This window comes from Papio anubis, chromosome 6, assembly GCF_008728515.1.
Source record: "Papio anubis isolate 15944 chromosome 6, Panubis1.0, whole genome shotgun sequence".
In the NCBI taxonomy this organism is placed as follows: Eukaryota; Metazoa; Chordata; class Mammalia; order Primates; family Cercopithecidae; genus Papio; species Papio anubis.
In genome coordinates, this window is record NC_044981.1 from 128,564,758 (window position 1) to 128,580,213 (window position 15,456).

Sequence of the window (15,456 nt, forward strand, 5' to 3'; positions counted from 1 at the left end):
TTTTGAGACAGAGTATCCCTCTGTCACCCAGGCTGGAGTACAGTGGCTCACTGCAACCTCTGCCTCCCAGATTCAAGTGATTCTCCTGCCACAGCCTCCCGAGTAGCTGGGATTATAGGCATGCACCAACACGCCCAGCTAATTTTTGTATTTTTAGTAGAGATGGGGTTTCACCACGCTGGTTAGGCTGGTCTCCAACGCATGACCTCAGCTGATCTGCGTGCCTCGGCTCCCAAAGTGCTGAGATTACAGGCGTGAGCCTTAATTTTAATAAACATAATTATTGTTGAAATTGTTAGTTGTGATAATGGCGTGATGGTTAGGCAAAAAAAAGTTGTCAGAAACACATTCTGAAGAAATTATAAACCTCACATGGTGGCTCACGCCTAATCTCAGCACTTTAGGAGGCCGAGGTGGGAGGATTGCTTGAAGCTGGGAGTTTGAAACCAGCCTGGACAACCAAGTGAGACCCCATCTCTACAAAAAAAAATTTTTGAAGAACTTATAGATTAATTGTTATGATGTCTGAGACTTGATGTAAAATATTCCAGCCAAAAATAAGGCAAGATAGGTAAAAATAAGATTAGCAAAATATTGATAATTGTTAAAGTTGGCTGATAGGTACATAGAGGTTTATTATATGGTTTGCTGTTGTGTATGCTTTAAGTTTTCTATAATAAAATATTTTAAAATTGCACACTGTTATTTTGCTCTTCTTATTATATCATCACGTTTTCGCCCCTCCTCGATCATACTCCCATAGCGTATATCCTATTGGAGAAATTCTCCTTAAATCCTTATTCCAGGGAAAGAAAGAAAGAACCAAAGAGCCCATGTGGATTCAGCCAGGAGCCAGACTCCATGTGCTGGTCACTTCTTTAGCTTCCAACTTCCTGCTAAGCCACAGGTGTCTCATGAGGATATTTTATTTATTTATTTATTTATTTATTTATTTATTTATTTATATTTATTTTTGAGAGGGAGTTTTGCTCTTGTCGCCCAGGCTGGAATGCAATGGCATGATCTCAGCTCATTGCAACCTCCACTTCCCAGGTTCAAGTGATTCTTCTGCCTCAGCCTTCGGAGTAGCTAGGATCGCAGGTGTAGGCCACCGCACCCGGCGAATTTTGTATTTTTAGGAGAGACAGGGTTTCACCATGTTGGCCAGGCTGGTCTCAAACTCCTGACCTCAGGAGATATGCCTGCCTTGGCCTCCCAAAGTGCTGGGATTATAGGCGTGAGCCACCACACCCGGCCAAGACTTTATCTGATAATAAATGTTCTCACTTCTGCAAAGTACCTAAAGCTATACAAGTTATAGAGCATTGCCTGTAAACAGTTGCATTATATATAGTTACTCAAGGATTTCTATAAACTTGTGCTTAAAATTTACTATATGAGCTCTCCGGGTAATTTACTATGGATGCTGTGGTTCTTGAGAAGCATAAAGAATGATGTGATACTTGTGTGATAGTGACACAGAGAACAAGAATTCTTGAAGACCCTGACTTCATGAGGAGCAGCTTCAACATGGGGAAGATTTTTTTTTGAACAAATAGTGATAAAGAATCATTCACAAGTAAATGAGATCTGTAAGAATGGCATTTGCTTCATACAAAAGCCTCAAGGAAACAAGGTAACTGGAGCTTAATGCAGAAAGAAAGCTCACATATGGCAATTTTCCCAAATAAGTATATAGTTACTGTAGAAAATCAATTAAAACTTTTGGCATTAAAAAGTATTAAAAGTGGCTAAGTCATAAAGCATTCTTTACTCTCATGAATGTTAGATTTATAGGTGCTTAGGAACATTTTGATTACTCACATGTGGAAATAATGCTGGCTGTCCTCCCTGAAAGCTGTCCCTCAAAACCAGCTCCTTAGTTTTGTGACTATTATCTAACCCTGGCCTGGGAGCTCCCTGAGGACTAGTTCACTTACTGGAAAGGATGTCTTCTGGGGCAGAGTGACCTCAATAAAAAGTCTTAAAATAATCTCATCGGGAGCAGTGAAAGGGAAGAGGGCTGGTTAACTTGGAAATGGAAAGCTAAGGTGAGACATAATAGCTACTTTCAAATATTTGAGACAGTATTTCATGTTAAGAGTGAGTTAAAACCAGGAATCGCAGGGTGCGGTGGCTCACGCCTGTAATCCCAGCACTTTGGAAGGCAGAGGCAGGCAGATCATGAGGTCAGAAGATCGAGACCACCCTGGCTAACAGAGTGAAACCCCATCTCTACTAAAAATACAAAAAATTAGCCGGGCGTGGTGGTGGACGCCTGTAGTCCCGGCTGCTCGGGAGGCTGAGGCAGGAGAACAGCGTGAACCCGGCAGGCGGAGCTTGCAGTGAGCCGAGATGGCGCCACTGCACTCCAGCCTGGGCGACAGAGCGAGACTCCTTGCCCCCACCCTCCAACACCCCAAAAGAAGACAAGGAACCAAAGTTTCAAGAACCCAGATTTAAATTCAACCTGTGAAGAGCTTTCTAACAATTGAAGTAGTACTTCATTGGAGTAGGTAAATCCTGGGAAGGGATTCATACTGAGGCTGCTTAGTCAGGTAGAAGGGAGTTTTTTTGTTTGTTTGTTTGTTTTGTAGCTGGAATCTCGCTCTGTCACCGAACTGGAGTGCAGTGGAGCGATCTCGGCTCACTGCAACCTCCGTTTCCCGGGTTCAAGTGATTCGGTAGGAGGGATATTTTACAGTACTGCTCAAAATGTAGTCCATGAAATGTTGCTGCTCCACACATTCTTTTTCTTCTTCTTTCTTTTATTTTCTTTTTAATTTATTTTATGTACAAAGAGCTAGCATGGTTTCCTTCACTGGGTAGATGAGTTTGGTAATCTATTCAAGGAAGAGCACTTAGCCCAACATAATGAAGTCTACCTATAACTTTGCATACTGATGGAAAAATTGGCTGCACATAATCTGGATCAAACCATGCTGGTTGGAGCAGAAGCAACAAGAACGAGAACCCTGGCCAAATTTTCATGAATGACTCCCGTAGAGCTGCTATTGATGCATCTTGCTTTCAGGATTTCAATGAGGCAAAGAGGCAAGAGGCCTGTCTCTTTTTCTTGAGATTTAAATTTTGCCAGGCGCGGTGGCTCACACCTGTAATCCCAGCACTTTGGGAGCCCGAGGTGGGTGGATCACGAGGTCAGGAGATGGAGACCATCCTGGCTAACACTATGAAATCCCGTCTCTACTAAAAAATACAAAAAATTAGCCGGGTATGGTGGCGGGTGCCTGTAATCTCAGCTACTCGGGAGGCTGAGGCAAAACCCGGGAGGGGGAGGTTAAGGTGAGCCGAGATCTGGCCAGGGTACTCCAGCCTGGGCAACAGAGCGAGACTCCATCTCAAAAATAAATAAATAAATAAACAAACAAACAAATAAATAAAAATAATTTAAAAATTGTTAAAAGGGTTGGGCACGGTGGCTTACACTTGTAATCCCAGCACTTTGGGAGGCTGAGGCGGGTGGATCGCCTGAGGTCAAGAGTTCGAGACTAGCTTGGCCAACATGGTGAAACCCCATCTCTATTAAGAATACAAAAATTAGCCAGGTGTGGTGGCACGTGCCTGTAATCCCAGCTACTCAGGAAGCTGAGGCAGAAGAATCGCTTGAACCCGGGAGGCAGAGGTTGCAGTGAGCCGAGATTGCGCCACTACACTCCAGCCTGGGCGACAGGGAGACTCTGTCTCAAAAAAAACAAAACAAAACAAAACAAAAAAATTGTTAAAAGGATAGATCTCATGTTATGTGTTCTTTCCACAATAACACAAAATCCAGAATAGATTGCCATCCTATGTTTGTCAGTATATCAGAAAGGAACAGAAGATATTTGATACATAAATATGTAAGTGGTCTATATTTTATAAGTGGATTTTTTTTTGTAATTGTAATAGGTTTTTCATTTATAGGAAACATGATTATAGATGTAAAACCGCACCTGGCCTTCACAACTTTTTAAGTGCACAATATAGTGATGTTCTCTAGGCACAATGTTGTATAGCAGATCTCTAGAAATTAATCATCTTGCCTAACTGAAATTTTATACCCATTGAATAGCAACTCAAGCATTTTCCCGTTTGCCCCTCCCTGCAGCCCCTGGAAACCACCGTTCTACTCTCTGCTTGTATGTGTTTAGCTATTTTACATACCTTATGTAAGTGGAATCGTGCAATATTTGTTCTTCTGTGACTGGCTAATTTCACTTAACGTAACATCTTCCAGATTCATCCATGTTGTCACATGTGGTATGATTTCTTTCTTTTATAAGGCCAAATAATATTCCATTGTATGTATTTACCACATTTCTTTATCAATTATCCGTCAGTAGACATTTAGGTAGCTTCCTCATCTTGGCTGTTGTGAATAATGTTGCAATGACCATGGTAGTGAAAATACCTCTTTGAGATCCCAATTTCTCTGACTTCCACATATTCTTTGTTACTGATCCACAAGAGAAGGAGTTTGTACCAGGTCATAAATTCATGCACTGCTTCCTTTGTCAATAGAGCTTCGCAGGCCTGGCATGGTGGCTCATGCCTGTAATCCCAGCACTTTGGGAGACCAAAGTGGGAGGATCACCTGAAGTCAGAAGTTCGAGACCAGTATGACCAACATGGCAAAACCCCATCTCTACTAAAAATACAAAAATTAGCCAGGCATGGTGGAGCACAACTGTAATCCTAACTACTCAGGAGGCTGAAGCAGGAGAATCACTTGAACCCGGGAGGCAGAGATTGCAGTGAGCCGAGATCGCACCATTGCACTCTAGCCTAGGCAACAGAGTGAGACTCCATCTCAACAAAGAAAAACAAAAGCCTTATTATAAAGAGAAAATGTCAGTGAAACTAAACAATGACCTTAGTGTCATTCTTGAGTATTTTGATTATTGTTGTAATGGAAGGAATTTATCCACTAAGTAGTTGATGAAACTATAGAATATTTGCAGTAATCAAATGATCACATTACAAAATATATATCAATGGAAAAGCAGTTTTAACACTAAGATCTATATTTCACTTCATGAGAATATATTTGATTGTTGTTTTTTTTTTGAGACGGAGTCTCACTTTGTCGCCCAGGCTAGAGTGCAGTGGCATGATCTCAGCTCGCTGCAGCCTCCGCCTCCTGGGTTCAAGCAATTCTCCTGCCTCAGGTTCCTGACTAGCTGGGATTACAGGCACGTGCCGCCATGCCTGACTAATTTTTGTATTTTTAGTAGAGACGGGGTTTCACCATGTTGGCCAGGCTGGTCTGGAACTCCTGACCTCAGCTGATCCACCCGCCTTGACTCCCAAAGTGTTGGGATTACAGGGGTGAGCCACCACGCACGGACTGATAATATATTTGAAAGCTCATACCACAGTAGTATAAAGTTGTCAAAAAACATGGATCACTGCTGCTCTGTGGAACTTGTTATATGAAATCTATTAATTGTATCTGAGTACAACCACTATGGAAAACAGTGTGGAGACTCCTTAAAGAATTAAAAGTAGGTCTACCATTTGACCCAGCAATTCCACTACTGTGTATCTATCGAGAGGAAGAGAAGTCATATACAAAAAAAAGTGTGTTTGTGTATATATACACACATATACATACACATATGTGCATATATGCATACACATATACATACATGCATGTGTATATACACATGTGTTTTATATACATGTGAATATATGCATATACATACATGCATGCATGTTTGTGCATGCATATGCATGTGTACATGTGTATATATGCACATATATGCGTACCATGCATGTATGTATATGTGCGCATATATACACATGCATATGTATATATGCGCATATATGCACACGCATGTATATACATGTATGCATATATGCATGCATGTATGATATGTATATGCATATATACATATGCATACGTACGCATACACACACATATATATATATACACATGGCATACTACTCAGCCAAAAAACCAACAAAATAATGCCATTTGCAGCAACCTGGATGGAATTAGAGACCATTATTCTAAGTGAAGTAACTCAGGAATGGAAAGCCAAATATCGTATGTTCTCACTCATAAGTGGGAGCTAAGCCATGAGGACGCAAAGGCATAAAGATGATACAGTGGACTCTGGGGACTCAAGGGGAAGGGCGACAGTGGGGCAAGGGATAAAAGACTACACATTGGGTACAGTGTATACTGCTTAGGTGTTGGGTGCACCAAAATCTCAGAGATCACTACTAAAGAACTTATCCATATAACCTAACACCACTTGTCCCCCAAAAATCTATTGAAATTTTTTTTTAATGAAGAAAGTACCTGACAGAAATGCTCAACAAATATTATTTATCATTAAAAAAATATATCTACACTAAGAAGAGCCTCTAAGTGGACTAAATAATACATAATGCATATGTACATATGCTGCTGTTTGAGAATATAAAGATTCTGTTATGATTATAAAATAAGAATGCAGGCTGGGCGCGGTGGCTCACACCTATAAACCCAGCACTTTGGGAGGCCTAGGTAGGCGGATCATTTGAGGTCAGGAGTTCGAGACCAGCCTGGGCAACATGGTGAAACCCTGTCTCTGCTAAAAATACAAAAATTAACCAGGCGTGGTGGCACATGCCTGTAATCCCAGCTACTCAGGAGGCTGAGGCAGGAGAATCGCTTGAACCCAGGAGGCAGAGGTTGCAGTGAGCTGAGATTGTGTCACTGCACTCCAACCTGAGCAAAAGAATAAGACTCTGTCTCAAAAAAAAAAGGAAAAAAAAGCATTTAAAGTGCTACTGAATTAAAAGTAGCTTTTAATTAATATGTATTTTCCCAAGCAATATGTACTAAAAGTATCATTTCTGTTACATGGAGATTCAAACACTTTTTATGTAGTGAGTGTCTTTACACTGATAAGTTTGCTAATAATCCAGGGCCTCTTCATACGGCTGTGCAGTTTGTGCACTGCACATAATGCTGGGTGAGCTCCAGCCCCCATGGACTAACCCAGCCATCAGCCCAGTGAAACTGCATCATGTGTAAAGGTACCAACTGTCCCAGTTTGCCCAGGACTAAAAGGCTTCCCAGGATATGGGACTTTCAGTGCCATACCCAGCACGGTCCTGGGAAAACCACCCTAATTAGAGCACAGACATGCCATATGTACTAGCTTCAGCCTTGGAATCCTTTCTCTAGAACTATAAGCCTAAAATAGCTGAAATGATGAAGCCATTTTTATATCACTTCTTTTCTCTTTATGTTTTAAAGGTGAGAGAACCATGTAATCATGCCAACATCCTGACCAAGCCCGATCCAAGAACCTTCTGGACTAATGATGATTCAGGTACTATTGGAAAAATACAATCTGTTTCCTGTTATGTACAGGATGCATTCTGTAGTAAAGCTCTAACAAAGGCAAGGTTTGGGGGAAAATTTTGTTTGTTTGTTTATTCTTACCTAACCCAACACTCGAATACACTTTGTAATTAATTAATTTTTTTTTTTTTTTTTTTTTTTTTTTTTTGGAGACAGAGTCTTACTCTGTCACCCAGGCTAGAGTGCATTGGTGCGATCTCAGCTCACTGCAACCACCACCTCCAGGGTTCAAGTGATTCTCCTGTTTCAGCCTCCCAAGTAGCTGGGAATACAGGCTTGAGCCACCATGCCTGGATAATTTTTGTATTTTTAATGGAGACAGGATTTTACCATATTAGCCAGGCTGGTCTCGAACTCCTGACCTCAGACAATCCGCTGGGCTTGACCTCCCAAAGTGCTGGGAATACAGGTGTGAGCCACCACGCCCAGCCTTGCAATCAATTTTATCCTAAAAGTCCTTTCGTTATATCTTCTTTTCAGTATCTAAAACATATATACTAGATCCCTTTGCCATTTATAAGTATGATGATTGGGTTTTCATGTCCCTGTGTGAAATATGTCTCCTTCAAGCCTTGTTATGATGTCTGCACATTACCTGCCTGTCATTAAAAAAAAAAGTACATATATATATATATAAAATCAGGTACAGCTTTGTGGATTGTGAAGCATATTTAAGTATTGGGAGGAATAATGAAGGAATGAGTCTATTTGCTGAAATGGAAGACGGAGGAGTCAAATAAAGTGGGCAAATACATGGGTCCAAGTTTGTCTTCTAGGGCAAGGAAGAGATTTGAAAACCTAGGGTGAATCATACTTCAGAATACTTATGGGAGGGCATGTATGACTTGCACTATGATATTAGGGCTATACATCTAATCAGAATCAGAGGAATGCCACTTTATGAGATCGGAGAATATGCTTCAGATTATATGATAAGAAATTATGTTTAGACAAAGAGTAGGGTATGTTCTCATAGCAAATAGATGACATTTAAAAATTCTTTATCACAAACACACATGAGCCATGAGGCCTAATTGCACAAAGAAAACACTAGAAATAAAAGGTTAGGTGAAGCAAAAAGGAGCTAAAACAATTAAGAGAGTGATAATAGAGCTTTCACCTTTTCTAGTGAAATAGGTCTAATGAAATAGAAAACTCATGCTGATATCTGATATTTGTATTATGCCTCATGCTTTTACAAGGGGTATTCACAGAAATCTAATGTAGTGTTTGCCGCAATCCCTTGAAATAGGAGGGACAGCCCTTTCTTGTTACGCCTCTATTAGAAATGAAATAATAAGCTGAATAGGTTAGCTGACATATTCAAAGCCCGCAGCCAGAAAACACCAAAACTGGGAGAATGGAAAGTGGACTGCCCAGTTCTATAGCACGCTTCCTAGAAACAGCTCTCCTGGCAGAAACAGCTTGGGCTAAATCTGTGCTATAATCTGTTCTTCATAAAAGGGAGTCAGAGACTGTGCCTAACAGGAGGACTTGAGAAGGAAAGTGAGAAACTCTCTGATGGTTTTTCTTTTTTTTCCCCAAAGACCAGACTTATGGTCTAAACATTATCAATTTCATCTGTCAAAAAATTTTTTCTGTCTTGTTTTATTATGTCTTTTGAAGAAAGAAGAAAAAACATAAAAGTGAATTAGCCTATTTATTCCATCATTTCAGCCCATTAGCAGTATACCACCACAATAAACAAGCCATCTGCTGGCTAATACTGCTATTAAGACCTACAGCACATGTGTTATGAAGAAGCAATGTAGAATGAAGCATTACCAAAGAAACATAAATGATTCTTGATGTTATGTAAAGAAAATGGAAAGGGAAGAAAATCTGTACAGGACAGGTCTAGAAAATGGTGCTTGACCAGCAGCCCTCGGGACTGCTCTATCTATGAAGTAGCCATTCTTTATCCCTTTACTTTCTTAATAAACTTGCTTTCACTCAAAAAAAAAAAAGAAAAAGAAAAGAAAGAAAAGAAAAGAAAAGAAAGAAAAAAAAAAGAAAAAGAAAATGTTGGTTGGACACTTTTAGAAGCCTAAAGAAATTATGTTACAGGCTGGGCGTGGTGGCTCATGCCTGTAATCCCAGCACTTTGGGGGGCCAAGGTGGTTGGATCACCTGAGGTCAGGAGCTCGAGACCAGCCTGGCCAACATGGTGAAACCCCATCTCTACTAAAAATACAAAATTGGCTGGGTATGGTGGCAGGCACCTGTAATCTCAGCTACTTGGGAGACTGAGGTGGGATAATCACTTGAATCCAGGAGGCAGAGGTTGTAGTGAGCCAAGATTGTGCCATTGCATTCCAGCCTGGGCAAAAAGAGTGAAATTCCGTCCTTAAAAAAAAAAAAAAAAAAAAAAAAAAAGTTACAAGAAAAACTAATGCAGAACACATAGAGAAATAGGAATAGAAATATTTCCGACCTATTCTTTTTATTTATTTATTTATTTATTTTCTGAAACGGAGTCTTGCTCTGTCACCCAGGTTGGAGTGCAGTGGTACAATAGACTTACTCATTTTTAAAACGTTTTTATTACTTTTCCTTCATCAGTAGGGTTACAAAGAATGGCGTGTCCCTCCTACAAGAGCTCAACTCATGAAAATCCTTCCCAGCCACCCACTTAACCAACTCACAAAGCAGGATCTATGTCTAGAGTAATTTTTTTCTTTTCTTTTTTTTTTCTACCTAGTTGGTTAGTCCATTACTAAGAGCTTTTTAAAATCTCCACCTCTAGTGGTAGAATTGTCTTTTGGTTCTTTTAATTCAGTCAATTTTTGCTTTATATATTTTGAACCTCTGTTATTAGGCATGTACACCTTTATTTATTTTTTTTTTATTTTTCATTTTTTTCTGATGCAGAGTTTTGCGGTTTTTTTTTTTTTTTTTTTTTTTTTGAGACGGAGTCTCGCTCTGTCCCCCAGGCTGGAGTGCAGTGGCGCAATCTCGGCTCACTACAAGCTCCGCCTCCCAGGTTCATGCCATTCTCCTGCCTCAGCCTCCTGAGTAGCTGGGACTACAGGTGCCGGCCACCACGCCTGGCTAATTTTTTGTATTTTTTAGTAGAGACGGGGTGGGGTTTCACCGTGTTTGTGTTAGCCAAGATGGTCTCGATCTCCTGACCTTGTGATCTGCCCGCCTTCGGCCTCCCAAAGTGCTGGGATTACAGGCATGAGCCACTGTGCCCAGCCGAGTTTTGCACTTGTTGCCCAGGCTGGAGTGCAATGGCATGATCTCGGCTTGGCTCACTGCAACCTCTTCTTCCCGGGTTCAAGCACGGGTTCAAGCAATTCTCCTTTCTCAGCTTCCTGAGTAGCTGGGATTACAGGCACGTGCCACCACAGCCAGCTAAGTTTTGTATTTTTAGTAGAGAAGAGGTTTCGCCATGTTGGTCAGGCTGGGCTCCAACTCCTGACCTCAGGTGATCCATCTGCCTCAGCCTCCCAAAGTGCTGGGATTACAGGCGTGAGCCACTGTGCCCAACCACACATACATCTTTATGATTATTATTATTTCCTAATGAATTGATCATTTTATCTTTAGGAAATGTCCTTGTTTATCTCTGATAAAAGTCTTTGTTTGAAGTCTATTTCTTCTGATAGATATAGCCAGTCCAATCTTTAAAAGCCTACTTTTCACATGGCATATATTTATTTTCCATTTTCTTTCAACCTGTGTCTTATAGTTAAGGTGCTTATCTTATAGATGTCATGTGGTTAGATTTTTCTTTTAGGCCGGGCGCGGTGGCTCAAGCCTGTAATCCCAGCACTTTGGGAGGCCGAGACGGGCGGATCACGAGGTCAGGAGATCGAGACCATCCTGGCTAACACGGTGAAACCCCGTCTCTACTAAAAAATACAAAAAACTAGCCAGGCGAGGTGGCGGGCGCCTGTAGTCCCAGCTACTCGGGAGGCTGAGGCAGGAGAATGGCGGGAACCCGGGAGGCGGAGCTTGCAGTGAGCTGAGATCCGGCCACTGCACTCCAGCCTGGGCGCCAGAGCGAGACTCCGTCTCAAAAAAAAAAAAAAAAAAAAAGATTTTTCTTTTAAAATCCTGTCTAACAATCTGTTTTTTACTTGGGATGTTTAGACCATTTACACTTAATGTAATGACACAGATTTAATTTTACTGTTTTGCTATTTGTTTTCTATATGTCTCTTCTCTTCTTTATTTGCTTGTTCTTCCTTTTCTGACTTCTCTAGAATTATTTGAATAGGTTTTATAATTTAATATTAATCTACCCGTTGACTTTCTAGTTATCCTCTTTGCATCATATTTTCAGTGGTGCTCTGAAGATTACAATAAATGACTTCATTTTTATTTTTATTTTTTTGAGACAGAGTCTCACTCTGTTGCCCAGGCTGGAGTGCAGTGGCACAATCTTGGTTCACTGTGACCTCCACCTTCTGGGTTCAAGTAATTATCCTGTCTCAGCCTCTCAGGTAGTGGGATTATAGGCATGTGCCACCACGCCTGGCTAATTTTTGTAGTTTTAATAGAGACGGGGTTTCAGTATGCTGGCCAGGTTGATCTCGATCTCCTGACCTCAAGTGATCTGCCTCCCTTGGCCTCCCAAAGTGCTGAGATTCCAGGCATGAGCCACTGTACCCGGCCTACAATAATTGACTTCAAATTTTCATAGACCACTGTCAAAATTTTCAAACAATGTAGGTGCATCTACCCTACTCTACCCTCATCTTTTATATTATAGCTGTCATATATATTATCTATATATGTACTAAACCCTACAGTACAGTGCATTTTTAAAAAAATAAGGGGAAAATTATCTTTTGTATTTATCCAGATATTTACCATTTCTGATGTTCTTCATTTCTTCCTGAAAATCTGTTTCTCTCTGGTGTCATTTCCCTTTAGCCTGGAAATTTTCCTTTAGGATTTCTTTTTTTTCAATGTTTTTATTATTTTTTGAGATAGAATCTCACTCTGCCGCCCAGGCTGGAGTGCAGTGGCGAGACCTCAGCTCACTGCAACCTCCACCTCCTGGGTATAAGCAATTCTCCTGTCTCCTGTCTCAGCCCCTGAGTAGCTGGGATTACAGGTGCATGCCACCATGCCTGGCTAATTTTTGTATTTTTAATAGAGACAGCGTTTCACCATGTTGGCCAGGCTGGTCTTGAACTCCTGACCTCAAGTGATCCACCCTCCTAAGCCTCCCAAAGTGCTGGGATTATAGGAGTGAGCCAACGCGCCTGGCCAGGATTTCTTATAAGTCTTCTGGCAGCGAAATATCTTAGCTTTCTTTTGTCTACATGTTGTGTCTTTGTAAATGGAAATACCTTTATTTCATTCATGAAGGATGTTTTTGTTAGATATGGAATTCTGGGTGGCTACTTTATTTTTCTTTCTTTCATCACTTTAAAGATGTTGGTTCTTGTCTTCTGGTCTGTAGAGTTTCTGATGGGAAGTCAACAATGTTTACATTATTGCTATGATGAATGTAATGTGTATTCTTTTACTGGCTGCTCTAATTTTATTTTTATTTTTATTTTTTATCAGTTTGACTATGATGTGCCTAGAGTAGAATCTGCGTTCTTTGAGATATAAATCTCTCAGATTTAGGAAGTTAAATATTCTTCTAGTTCGCTAGTAGTTTTCTCACAGTTTGAATCTAGGTGACTTAATTGTTTCTCCTGTGGTTTCTACACTGCAGCACACCCTTTCTTCTCTAGCACATCAGCACTCGGAAACTCTTCCTAACTGCCTTGAATTCTGATAAGTGCAAACACAAGCTTGAGCAGCTCCACAGCCATCCATCTATAACACCAAATCTTATGAGCCTGTAAATGGATTCTTTACAAAGGCCATGTTCTAGTCATTGTTGCAGTATGAGTTTTATTATTGTAACTTTTACAAATTCCTGAAATGATTTTAGTAATACAGGAAATAATAGGTCCGGTGTGGTGGCCACACTTATAATCCCAGCACTTTGGGAAGCCGAGGCAGGTGGATCACCTGAGATCAGGAGTTCAAGGCCAGCTTGGCCAACATGGTGAAACCCCGTCACTACTAAAAATACAAAAATTAGCTAGGCCTGGTGGTGTGTGCCTGTTATCCCAGCTACTCAGGAGGCTGAGGCAGGAGAATTGCTTGAACCCGGGAAGCAGAGGTTGCAATAAGCCGAGACTAGGCCACCCGGGAAGCAGAGGTTGCAATAAGCCGAGACTGGGCCACTGCACTCCAGCCTGAGGAACACAGCAAGAGTCTGTCTCCAAAAAAGAAAAAGAAATAATACAAAAAATGACAATGTTTTTGTCATTTTTTATGGAAAATATATTCCAGTGAATGGAGTATTTTCATTCAAAATCAGTCATCATCAGAGAGTAATTTATTTAATGTAGTGTATAGTCTGTTTTTTGTTTTGTTTTTGTTTTTGTTTTTGGGACGAGGTTTCACTCTGTCACCCAGGCTGGAGTGCAGTGGCATGATCTCAGCTCACTGTAGCCTCAGCCTACTGGGCTCAAGCGATCTTCCTGCCTCAGCCCCACAAGCAGCTGGGACTCTAAGCACATGCCACCACACCCGGCTAATTTCTTGTATTCTGGTAGAGACGGGGTTTCTCCATGTTGCCCAGGCTGGTCTTGAACTCCTGAGCCCAAGTGATCCACCTGCCTTGGCCTCCCAAAGTGTTTGGATTACAGGTGTGAGCCAGCATCTGGCCTGATACACAGTTTAAATAGAGTTAAATATTAGGGGTAGTTAGTCCACATTGCTTGATAGAGATAGAAGTTAAATAAAAACATGAATTTGTGAAGAATTAAGGAATTACTCAAGGTAGTTTCATTATGTGAAATCTGATAGAATTGCCTAGATTTTTACATTCACTGTCTTTGTGACTAGCGTTTTGACAGGACACTGCCTTTTGACAGGACTAGCGTGCTCAGTTGCTATGTGTAGATAAATATTGGTATACAATTGGAAAAGCAAAAGTCATTTTTTAAGTCTTTCTTTTTTACAATTATAACATAAAAGCGGCATATGCTCATCATAGGGAACAAAATGAAAAATAGAGAAAGGAAGAAAATTGATCACCTGTCATCTTACTGCTCACACTTTTGTTCACTGGGCTTAGAATTTCTCATGCATTCCCAGCATTTGTTCAGACAGTAAGCAAACAGGCTGCACAAGTTTAGTTTATTTCCTGTTATCTTTGTTTTTAGGCTTTGAAACCTGAGTTGTTTGTTTTTGTACACCTTTATTTTTCCATCGCTGGTCCTGCAGTGGCCTGTAATTTCCTCTTGAATGAGAATTTCAAGGTAGAATGAATTTCTTCATACTTTCAAAATGTGTGTTTTCCCCCCTACTATTATCGGCAACACAGATAATGTTCTTTGCTTAGAGAAAACCAGATAATGAAGTGGTTAAACAACAAGATTGACTTGCAAGGCCATTATTTTAGCTAGACACTGGTTTTGCCAGGTAAGAAACATAACTCTTTGATGTTCCCCTGGGCTATTGCTTGATGTCCCTTTTTAACAAGACAAGTCTACCACTGGGTTTCTTTAAATGTCTAGATTTCTTTCAAGCAAAAATTAAAGAGCAAGAATCATTACTGTATAAATTTTTCCCACAGGAGGAAATTGAATTTTCTTTTTAATTCCAGAATTATGCATTGTTCATATATATGTATTTTACATTTATTTTTCTTTCTTTTTTTAACTTTTGTTTTGGGTTTGGGGGTACATGTGGAGGTTTGTACATAAGTAAACTCTCTTTTTTTTTTTTTTTTGAAAGAGAGTCTTGCTCTGTCGCCCAGTCTGGAGTGCAGCGATGCAATCTTGGCTCACTGCAACCTCTGTCTTTCAGGTTCAAGCCATTTTTCTGCCTCATTCTCCTGAGTAGCTGGGATTACAGGCACCCACCACCAGGCCTGGCTAATTTTTGTATTTTTAGTAGAGATCGGGTTTCACCATGTTGACCAGACTGGTCTAGAACTCCTGAGCTCAAGTGATCTGCCTGCCTCGGCCTCCCAAAGTGCTGAGATTACAGGCGTGAGCCAGCGTGCCGGGCCAGCATAGGTAAGCTCTTGTCACATGGGTTTGTTGTGCAGATTGTTTCATCACCCAGGT

At 40.7% G+C, this 15,456-nt stretch overlaps 1 protein-coding gene and 1 non-coding gene across 2 annotated transcripts in view; both read left to right on the forward strand.

Annotated features, from left to right (window-relative positions):
* Nucleotides 1-15,456, forward strand: part of SGK1 (serum/glucocorticoid regulated kinase 1) — a 150,223-nt gene that overhangs the window by 102,981 nt on the left and 31,786 nt on the right. Inside the window, exon 4 of the mRNA XM_021937835.2 lies at nucleotides 7,253-7,328. Coding sequence (XP_021793527.1) covers nucleotides 7,253-7,328 — 76 coding nt within the window. The remainder of the gene's footprint in view (nucleotides 1-7,252; nucleotides 7,329-15,456) is intronic.
* LOC116275602 lies at nucleotides 7,862-7,965 on the forward strand. The gene has a single exon (XR_004184717.1). It is a non-coding gene; the product is annotated as a small nucleolar RNA U13 (small nucleolar RNA).